The sequence below is a fragment of the Oncorhynchus masou genome, chromosome 30, assembly GCF_036934945.1.
Source record: "Oncorhynchus masou masou isolate Uvic2021 chromosome 30, UVic_Omas_1.1, whole genome shotgun sequence".
NCBI classification, from domain to species: Eukaryota; Metazoa; Chordata; class Actinopteri; order Salmoniformes; family Salmonidae; genus Oncorhynchus; species Oncorhynchus masou.
Window position 1 is genome coordinate 58,816,285 of NC_088241.1, and position 11,298 is coordinate 58,827,582.

General features: G+C 39.7%; 1 protein-coding gene across 1 annotated transcript; it reads left to right on the top strand.

The window, feature by feature from the left end:
• Positions 1 to 490: 490 nt before the first annotated feature.
• si:ch73-173p19.2 (V-type proton ATPase 116 kDa subunit a 1) lies at positions 491 to 10,953 on the top strand. Its single transcript, XM_064949928.1, has 20 exons — positions 491 to 607; positions 1,695 to 1,773; positions 1,884 to 1,981; positions 2,777 to 2,905; positions 3,023 to 3,135; positions 3,300 to 3,426; positions 3,574 to 3,656; positions 3,742 to 3,835; positions 5,318 to 5,530; positions 5,656 to 5,806; positions 6,518 to 6,651; positions 6,900 to 7,060; positions 7,154 to 7,247; positions 7,620 to 7,738; positions 8,131 to 8,338; positions 8,658 to 8,762; positions 8,908 to 8,985; positions 9,986 to 10,103; positions 10,479 to 10,650; positions 10,851 to 10,953. The coding sequence occupies exons 1-20, from the start codon at positions 491 to 493 to the stop codon at positions 10,933 to 10,935; spliced, it is 2,478 nt and encodes an 825-aa protein (XP_064806000.1). The 3' UTR covers positions 10,936 to 10,953.
• The last annotated feature ends 345 nt before the right edge of the window (positions 10,954 to 11,298 follow it).

Consider the following 11,298-nt stretch of genomic DNA (forward strand, 5'->3'; position numbering starts at 1 on the left):
GCTTATAGCATGGTTTATAACATGGCTTATAACATGGTTTATAACATGGTTTATAACATGGCTTATAACATGGTTTATAGCATGTTTATAACATGGTTTATCACATGGCTTATGGCTTATAACATGGTTTATAACATGGTTTATAGCATGGTTTATAACATGGTTTATAACAAGGCTTATAACATGGTTTATAACATGGCTTACTTATTCAATGGCTTATTAAATGGCTAATCTCTATGGCTCACTCAGCCCACAGGCTCAGTATATCATGTGGTGTTGGTGAGTACCACAGCAGCAGTGTCATTATTGATCTTGATGACACAACCACTCTTTCCATGTCATGTTTGGGCTGCCCTTTAAAAGACACATTGAAGGGTAGTCTAGCCTGTATCAGAAATGTGAGGTGCTTGCTGTGAAGGTTCTTATTCCAAGAGCACAACACGTGGTTTTGTTATAGGATAAGGCAAATCAGGACAGGTTTGACTAAAATATGGATTCCTTTTTTCGGAGTGAAGAGATGTGTCTAGTCCAGCTGTTTTTCCAAACTGAGTCAGCTCACAACTGCATCAATGAGCTTGGGCATCTAGGACTGGTGCAATTTAAAGATGTGAGTATAAACAATCACATTTCCAGTGAAACTTATGGAAATGTTGTACATAACTAAACTATATTAACGGAAAGTGCTTTGCATTTGAGGCTAATCGTCAAACCCGTATGACTTTTTTTTTAACAAGTATGACTTTTTTAATATTTTTCAAGTATTGGGTATTAGTAGAAGTTAACAAAATAAAATAAACACAGACCTTTGTAGTTGAAATAGCCCAAATTAAATTGAGCACAGTATGGCTAATGGTATGAAGGTCAAATCCATTTAACTGCATGCCAGTCTATTACATATTGATTCCACCATGTACACTGGCTTAATATTGACACATTGCTGTAAGTTGAAATAATATAGAGTTATTAATACTGTAAGTTGAAATAATATAGTCATTAACACTGTAAGTTGACATAATATAGAGTCATTAACACTGTAAGTTGAAATAATATAGTCATTAACACTGTAAGTTGACATAATATAGAGTCATTAACACTGTAAGTTGAAATAATATAGTCATTAACACTGTAAGTTGACATAATATAGTCATTAACACTGTACGTTTAAATAATATCGAGTCATTAAAGGAAAAAGTTGAACCTGTCCAAATTCTTGTGCGTTCCAATGACAAATAACATGTGAAACGTGGAGATACTGTGTCATACATGCGTAGGTCTATTGATTCCCCTCTCACATTAAGGTTAATATATTTTGCCTGTAAAAAGCCTTCCCAAAAATATTTCATTATGTTTGTGCACAAACCAACAATTACACATTCACCATGCAAAAACAAACCGTTACTTTTACGTATACTTACTTTAATGCAATTACATAACTGATCGTATTAGAATTGATAATATATGTGGTGGGAGGGGAAGCTGAGTTTAGATCTGTACATGAGAACTTCAACCCAGAGCTATTCAGTTTGGTTACGGTACTTAGTTCAGTGTGAGGTTTTGATTTCAATTGAAGGTAAACACTTCACACAGAATATGAGAAAATAGTTTACACTGAAATCATTATTTAAACTGCAACCGATGCTACTAACACCTAACAAATGTCAACCAATTTAAGTATATATTTTCATATGATTTAGCTAAATCCTGGAACAGTCGCCTTTCAGCGCCGATTTGTGAAGGAGGTGAAGAAATGTGAGGAGATGGAGAGAATTCTTCGTAAGTATGTGTTTTTTAAAGGAAGATTTAAATAGGACTCTGGACAAATGCCCCTTCTAAATAAATACCTAGGAAATCCCCTCTATAAACATTGGGCTCATTTCTACTAGGGTTCTTGGAAAATGAGGTTGTCAAATCAAACATCCCCATCCCAGCAGACTTTACCAGTGAGACAATACCTGTTCCACGAGATGTTCTGGATTTAGAGGTAAGGTGCTTGCTCTCATAGTTGGTCGGCTTCTCTCCCAGCCGTGTCATCATTCGTTTGGATGTAACTTGTTTATACCAAGTTAGGCCAATGACAACCATTTACTACAATAAACTAATTTTGCAATCCCCCTTTCTCCTAGTATGTTAAAGTCTAGCTTGATTCGTGTTATGATATGGGTGGAAGGTTAGTGTTAGGACATAGACAAACACACTACCAGGATGCACTTAAACACTCCATCCCCAGGTGGCAGCAGCAACCAGGTCACGGTCTGTGCTCTACCAGGAACCCTTGATAAGCACTACAGGTGGTGCCAATCAGTCCTGATTGGCAATGTGTGACGAGAGGCCTCTCGGCTTGTTTGGAGTTGTTTTGTGTTGGTTAACCTCTTTAGTTTAGGCATGCCTCTTTGTAGTTTTCTTTTTGTATATATTTACTTTGGGTCACCACTTTGAACGGATACTGATCTGCTTGGACTGGCCGATGATGGGAGTCATGGCTGAGCTGGCCCTGAACCTGAGGTAAGGTGACTCTCTTCTGGGCACAAGCACTGAACACCTGGTCGCATATGCTTATGTCTCACATTTATACACACATCAAATCAGGTTACAGACCATGTAGCTAGGCCTAAGACCCCTAGACATAATGAGTGCAGCAAACCCAGTAGGCTAGTTATTGGTTTTCGTAAAAATGTGTTTGATGTTAATGTACTTGTTTATACCAAGTTAGTCCAATGACTACCGTTTAATACAATAAACTCATGTTGGGATCCCCTTTTCTCCATGTATGTTACAGTCTAGATTTGATAAACTGGAGCAGGAGCTGAAGGAGATCAACTCAAACCGAGACACCCTCAGGCAGAACTTCACTCAACTAATGGAGATCAACCATCTCCTGCAGATGACTGATGACTTTTTTGAGGAGGTAAATGACTGACTGCATTTGACTTATGTCCTCCTAACAAATAGTGGGATGGAAAGAAGAATATCATAAAGAATGATAGCATAAACAGTCCTGTTTCTTCTCATGTGGTGCCTATAGGCTGAGTCCCAGCTCTCTATCTCTGAACTTCCTTCTGAAGACTCGGTGTACTCTTCCAAGGTGACATGCAGACGCACCAGTTACACCAGCACCAACGGACCCCTGAAACTTGGGTGAATTATTAGCCTAATGTTACTAGTCAGGCTAACCACACAAAAAACCACTGGAATTGGTTTAAAGTAGGGGCTACCACCATTTTCAGGTTGCTATCAGGTTGTTGAGACATCAGATAACCAAGGAAAGTATTTGATGCCTTCCTCTTCTATCCCCATGACAGGTTTGTTGCAGGAGTCATCAAGCATGAACGTTTCCCTGCCTTCGAAAAGATCCTGTGGAGACTGTTTCATGGAAACTTTGTCCTCCGTCATGCTGAAATCAAGCCCCATGAGGAGGAGAACATGGCTGTAAGGAAATGGTTCACTAATAAGCACATCTTCAAACATGAGGATCTCCTCTATTTAAAGGCAAACAACCATTAAACAAAAAGGTTGTTCATTAGCTTATAATTGCAGATGCATGTTGAGTAAACAAACATTGTTTAATGCTCACAGGAGGATCCAGTCAAGAAGGATGTGTTCGTAGTATTTGTCCAAGGAGACCAGATCAGAGGAAAGATCAGAAAGCTATGTGATGGGTGAGTGGAAAGATCCCTTGAGTATGTCAAAAGCCTTGAAAATAAGTAAATTAGCCACAAATATTAATATTATGTTCTACTTCAGGTTTCATGCCAGCATGTATCCATGTCCCAACAATGCGTACGCAAGAAAGGAAATGAGAACAAACGTCAACACACGCATTGAAGACCTTCGATTGGTAAAAGTTCATTATAGAGCACTTTGACAATGAGGCTGCTCCCGAGCGGCACAGCGGTCTAAGACACTGCATCTCAGTGCTAGAGTGCTATCTCAGTGCATCACTACAGACCCTGGTTCGATTCCAGGCTGTATCATAACCGGCCGTGATTGAGAGTCCCATAGGGCAGCACACAATTGGCCCAGCGTCGCCCGGGTTAGGGTTTGGCCGGGGTAGGCCATGGTTATAAATAAGTTGTTCTTAACGGACTTGCCTGGTTAAATGAAGGTAATCATGCTAATACATACAGTTGAAGTCGGAAGTTTACATACACTTAGGTTGGAGTCATTAAAACTCGCTTTTCAACCACTCCACAAATTTCTTGTTAACAAACTATAGTTTTGGCAAGTCGGTTAGGACATCTACTTTGTACCTGACACAAGTAATTTTTCCAACAATTGTTTACAGACATATTATTTCACTTATAAGTCACAGTATCACAATTCCAGTGGGTCAGGAGTTTACATACACGAAGTTGACTGTGCCTTTGAACTGCTTGGATTCCAGAAAATGATGTCATGGCTTTAGAAGCTTCAGAAGCTTCATGTTTTGTGGTCGTGCTTTGCTGCAGGAGGGACTGGTGCACTTCACAAAATAGATGGCATCATGAAAGAGGAAAATTATGTGGATATATTGAAGCAACATCTCAAGAAATCAGTCAGAAAGTTAAGGCTTGGTCGCAAATGGGTCTTCCAAATGGTCAATGACCCCAAGCATTCTTCCAAAGATGTGGCAAAATGGCTTAAGGACAACACAGTTAAGGTATTGGAGTGGCCATCACAAAGCCCTGACCTCAATCTTATGGAAAATATGTGGGCAGAACTGAAAAAGCATGTGCGAGCAAGGAGGCCTACAAACTTGACTCAGTTACAACAGCTCTGTCCGGAGGAATGGGCCAAAATTAACACAACTTATTGTGGAAGGCTACCCAAAATGTTTGACCCAAGTTAAACAATTTAAAGGCCAAGCTATTAATTGAGTGTATGTAATTAAGGTTTACCTTGCGAGCCGAAGAACCCCATCCCAACTGTGAAGCATTGGGGTTTGAAGGACATTAAAGCGTTTTTCCCGTTCACTTTGCTCTCTGCATTTGACTCCTCACTCACCCGATGTTACACTCTCTACTATTAATCTGACATTTCACATTCCTAAAATAAAGTGGTGTTTCTAACTGACCTAAGGCAGATCATTTTTCATTTTTACTCAGATTAAATGTCAGGAATTGTGAAAAACTGAGTTTAAATGTATTTGGCTAAGGTGTATGTAAACTTCCGACTTCAACTGTACATTATATGTCAGTAATATGTCAGGACTTTTGCCATCCTGCTTTAATTAGTCCTAATGTAATGTCACAGATGGAAGTAGAACAATATTTTAAGTAAGAGATTAGAGGGATGGAAGAAAACAAAACACCTTTCTTTCTGGTCATTCATCTTCTGTCAGGTCCTGAAGAGGACAGAGGAGTTCCGTGAGACTACCCTGACTGCAGCAGCAGCCAACCTCCAGGAGTGGGCCTCTAAAGTAAAGAAGATGAAGGTCATCTATTACACATTGAACCTGTGTAACATAGACATCACACAGAAGCTGATTGTTGCTGAGATTTGGTGTCCAGTGTCTGACTTAAACTCTGTGCACACTGCACTGATAAATGGATCAGTAAGTCTCCCAAACTTGCTTAAATTACTAAGCATTCAGGGTGTGAACATGCAGATTTTTCTAAATTAACTGTGTTTTCTTATCTTTCTGTGTGTATCTGTGTGTTGGTGCTTTTTTAACATTAGGAGCAGAGCGGCTCCAGTCTTAGCCCCGTCGTGAACAGAATCCAAACCCAACAGACACCTCCAACATTCAACAGGGTTAACTCCTTTACCTCAGGTTTCCAGAGCATTATTGATGCCTATGGGGTCGGCAACTATCAGGAAATAAACCCAGGTAACAACACCACTATCTCCTGTGTGCGCTTGATTTACATTGGAGTGTGCAGTTTGGGGACTTCCATTTGATCACCTTGTGTCAGGAGAACATTCCGGCAATGCTGGAACTGTAAAACCTGTAGTGTATTTGAGGATTAAAAGGCTTCTGAAGTTTGTAATTCCACATAGAAATGTCAGACTTGATTTTCCTTCATAAAAATGTTTCTACCTCTACAAACATTTTCATTCGTTACAATCCACATTTCCTGTTGCTGCAGGATTATTTTCCTGCTGTAGGATTATTTTCCTGCTGTAGCAAACTGGTTCAAATTAAGATCCTATGTGTGTATTTAGAAGTATTTGACTTTACAAAAAATGTGTTTTTATTTAATTAGGCAAGTCAGTTAAGAACAAATTCTTATTTACAATGACGGTCGATCCAGGCCAAACCCTCCACTAACCCGGACGACACTGGGCCAATTGTGCGCCTCCCTATGGGACTCCCGATCACGGCCGGTTGTGATACAGCCTTGGATTAAACCCGGTCTGTAGTGATGCCTCTAGCACTGTAATGCAGTGCCTTAGACCGCACCACTCAGGATCCCTTAATGACATAATGTGACTGACCCAGATCTGATTAGTCTGTTTGTTTCCTTTTTTAGTCCCTCCAAAGTCGTTTTGGCAGTGATCACAACTATTGAAATCCTGTTCGAATGTGATATCTTTTCAGCTCCATACACCATGGTGACCTTCCCCTTCCTGTTTGCGGTCATGTTTGGAGACTGTGGTCACGGTCTCGTCATGACTCTGCTCGCTTTATGGTTGATCCTACACCAAGAACACTTCAGGAAGCTGAAGAACGAGGTATGAAAAGCACTCTGTCAGAGGATGGCCTGAGCCCCGAGGATGAATAGTATATGTCAAGTCAATTATGTTGTTTAAGTGCTACTAGTGAAAAGTCAACTTTTGAAGCTGTAAAAGTGATGTTGTACAAAATGTTAGTGGAAACCGTTTATTTTTTTTTTAAACACGAGGGCGTTACAACTACACTAACATTGAAAGACAATGCGGTGCATTGTTTTGACTGTAACGTTAGTTACCCGTCCCTGCAGCTGATTGACATGCTGGTGGATGGACGCTACATTATAATCCTGATGGGCCTCTTCTCCATATACACTGGCCTCATCTACAACGACTGCTTCTCCAAGTCTTTCAATGTCTTTGGATCCTCGTGGAGCGTCCGACCCATGTTCCATCCACACGGACCGTGGACGTGAGTTTCCTCCTTTATTAAAGCTGTAATAGTATTGTAACAAATGAGTTGGAATAAGAATGGAAATGGTTTGTTTTGTTCTTTCCCCCCCAGTAATGACACGTTGCATGACTCTGGCCATCTTCATCTGGACCCCCTGGTGTCTGGAGTCTACTCTGGCAATCCCTACCCATTTGGTGTTGACCCGGTTAGTGTGTGCAAACTCTTCTAACCATCTAAACCCACATAGATTTGAGGACAAAGGGTCAAATATATTTATCTCTATTTACAGTTGTGAAAAAAAGTGAACAGCATTGTTTTCATTGTCATTATGTTACTGTTCATATCATGTCATAAAGTGCTTTTCTCTGCTACTCAGTAAGGTGGGCATTCCTTCAATGTATTTTATTCTGCGTTTTGTTTCTTTTGTGCGTTTTATTTTATTGTGTATTATAAATGATTGAGTATTAAGTTATTAACCAGCTGGGATGCAGTTACTTAACTTATTTAATTAAAGATGATCTTCTATACAATGTAACCTGATCCAACTTTTTCTATTTCAAACTGATGTCTGATACAGATTTGGAATATTGCATCGAATAAGCTGTCGTTCCTGAACTCTTACAAGATGAAGATGTCTGTAATCATGGGAGTGGCCCACATGCTCTTTGGAGTCACTCTGAGTCTGGTGAACTACATGTAAGTAAAGGGCGTTCAAGACAGGAAGCGAAACTCGCCAAGTTCGCCAAAATAGAGCAGATTCCTATTTTCTCCGCCAGGTGACTTTCACGAGCGCCGCCGACTACTCCTCCTGGATTTAATTCCACCCTCCGCCCAGCTCCTTTGAAAGTGAATAGGAAACTCTGTCGCCGCTTCCTGTTTGGCAAGCCCTTAATACTAACACAGAGGCAGGAATATCACTGTGATAATTATGTGAGAGTAACAGGGTAATAAAGAAAAGTATGTGTTTTTTCCAGGAGAACTACAGTACTTACAAAAACACTGTACAGCACTGTTTATGATAAACCAATACACCGTCACTTAAAATGTAGTGCCAACTGATTGCCTCCAACTGTATCGTTTCATTGCAGATTCTTCAGAAACTTAAAGGATGTTGCGTTGCAGTTCATTCCAGAGGTGATTTTCATGCTGTCTCTGTTTGGATACCTGATCTTCCTCATCCTCTACAAGTGGTGTGTAGTGATGAAGTCTGAATCTGCTCCTAGCATCCTGCTCCTCTTCATCAACATGATGCTCTTTGACTACAGCTCTGAGGGTACTGTGCTTTACAGAACACAGGTACAATGGGTTTCTTCAACCTAAAATATCATGGGTTCTTAAAATATAATTTGCCGGTTCATTTCCCAGATTGGAAAACATATACATACTCAAATGTATGCATTCACTGTACTTTAAGACCTTTGGATAGAATACTCTGCTAAGTGACATAATGTAATCATATTTTTCATCCAAGGAGACCACAGAAATTATTTCAATTTAACGTATGCATTTGGACACAAAAAAAGTAGATGCCCAGACGCAACATAAACCTCGCTATGCATTAAGTTCTAAGCAAAAACTGTAATTTTCTAATTTTTTTTAACATTCTATTATACAGAAACCAGTGCAAATATTTCTGGTGGTTGTTGCTGTGCTTATGGTGCCGTGGCTACTGTTTGCCAAGCCCCTGCTCTTGTATAGAAAACACAAGCAATTAAAGCTGGTAAGTCAACTAGATTAGAATAATGCATTTTATAAGTAGATGTTTTTATGTCAATGTGTACTCTGTAAGTAGACTGTTCCTGCCTTTATAACTGCCATTAAAATACATATTTTAATGAAACTTAATATTTAAAAAATTCCCACAGAAGCCCTCAACAAACAAGCTTCCCATGCAGGTTTTTGGGATCTCCAACCAAGAGGCTTCAGATAACAGGAAAGTGAAGGTAAGTCACTGTTTATATATAAATATACATGTTCAGAAAATATGTTCTGTAATTTATCATAGTTATATGTTTATGCAAACGCCATTAAATGTTAAAAATACAACTTTATTGTATTAAAGAGCAAAATGTTGAAATGTTGTAAATAATAAATATATTTTAAACAATCTCAATTGGTGGCAATGAAATGGAACAACTCACATCCACTAAATTCCTCTGAGTTCTAATTAAATGAAAAGTTATCCTGGAAATATCATATTACATTTGTCTGCAGCAAAGTGATGTAATCTGTAGGTATCATCAGAAAGATTAGTGGTTTGGTTCATCAGGCTTGCTTCCTAACTCTATACTTAATTTACCCATATCTCATTTACTGTAATATTAGGCCCGTACATATGCCTCCTACCCAGACAAATTACTCATCATACAAAATACATGTGCAAGACTGGCTGCCTCCTCTAATTAATGTACACCAGTTATTAATTTTCATCTACAACTACTCATACCTCCCAGACAGTTTACCTTTCAATGGATTCTTCCAGGTTCATTCTGACATCTGTCTATATAACACACTGCAATAACCTTCACCCTCTCCACTGCCGCACCTCACAGTCAGTTCTCTATCAGATAAAGAGGTACCATACTCTGGAATTCTTATCTTCACATTGCCGAAAGCTCATCATCCCTCAATAACTTCAAGCGAAGAAAGGGGGTCAGCCTGATGAACCAAACTACCCAATAATCCCCTCTATGTAGCCTCTCTCTCTCTCACACACACAGTGTTTCTTGTATACTGACTACATTATGTACAATTATAATTAATATGCTGTTTAACTAATTTCAATAAACTTTTTTTTGTTGTACTTATATTTGTGATGTGGTTTTCATATCAGCACTTTTGTGCTTCCAACCTCACCTGCACATTGTTTTTACCAGGTTTTTATCTCTACTGTTTTGTCTTTCACTTTTCTTTGTTGTGAAAAAAGCCTTTGTCTCATTGCAGGTCAGTATGGCTGACATTTTCGTGTACCAGGGCATCCACACCATCGAGTACTGCCTTGGATGCATCTCCAACACAGCCTCCTACCTCCGCCTGTGGGCTCTCAGTCTAGCTCATGCTGGTAGTGTATTATTCTGCACAACACAATAAAAGCTATATCCATGTGGCTGTTATGGTTATGACCTTGCCTCCCCTCGACTTACTTTTCACTATGGGGATCAGAATGACAAGATGGTGTATAGAGTAAACTTCAATAGCAATCATTCCAGGATTTAAAAAAAAATAAGTAGTTACATTTAAGTCATTCAGCAGCTGCTCTTAAGTGCCCTGCTCAAGGGCCATTAACAGGCTATTCAACTAATCGGTTCAGGGATTCAAACCAGTGACCTTTCGGTTACTGGCCCAATGCTCCGAACTGCTAGGCTACCTGCCGTCACCTGTTATGTTCAAATTAATTTAACTGTATTCTATGTTCCTGTGCATGTTGTCTGTGTAGAGCTGTCTGAGGTGCTGTGGAAGATGGTTCTGCAGGTGGCTCTGAGGGTCACCTCGGGGATGGGTTCTGTTCTGCTGGCAGTGACCTTTGCTGCCTTCGCTGTCCTCACAGTCACCATTCTCCTGGTCATGGAGGGTCTCTCTGCCTTCCTCCACGCCCTACGGCTGCACTGGTAGGGACAAGCGACACAAACACACAAACACACATACACACCTGATGTAGCCTTTGGATTCTGCAGCACTCCATCCACCTACAGACCTTGAGCTTATTGACACAACTGAAGCAGCAATTATGTAAAGAATTTAACAAGTGAATTACACTTGAATGATACTTCCAAAGGTTATGTTTTTCTGTCTCATTTGTCTTTTACAGGGTTGAATTCCAAAACAAGTTCTACAAAGGATCTGGGTACAAGTTCACACCGCTTTCCTTCGACAGGATGAGAGACATGCAGTGACTTCAGATAGAGAAACGCGTTATTGCTACGAGTCCGTTCTCATATTCATTTACTGTTTATGTTGATATGTCTTTGTGTTAGTCATTGATCACATTAAGTTGTTTTCGGTATGTAGATCGTACTCTAACTGTCGCCATGGAATGAAAAATCTGTGCAAGCAAGGTGCAGCATTTGCCACAAGATGGCAGCACACAATTATTAGTCAGTCATGGTTCTAAAAGTAGGCTGCAAGGAGATTTAGTTGAGCATCTACTTCCTAAAATGTCTTAAGAGTTTAATTAGATTAAAAAACAATGAACAATATTTAGATCCAACAATAGTGTACAAAACATTGAAGACACCTTTCTAATAATGAGTTGCACC

What these genes read in the sequence shown, in the direction of transcription:
- si:ch73-173p19.2 (XM_064949928.1), top strand. Translation starts at nt 491, where the DNA reads ATGGATTCCTTTTTTCGGAGTGAAGAGATGTGTCTAGTCCAGCTGTTT. An exon ending in TCAGGAAGCTGAAGAACGAG is followed by an intron (nt 6,652 to 6,899) that starts GTATGAAAAGCA and finishes CCGTCCCTGCAG; the next exon opens with CTGATTGACATGCTGGTGGA. An exon ending in CTGTGCTTTACAGAACACAG is followed by an intron (nt 8,339 to 8,657) that starts GTACAATGGGTT and finishes TCTATTATACAG; the next exon opens with AAACCAGTGCAAATATTTCT.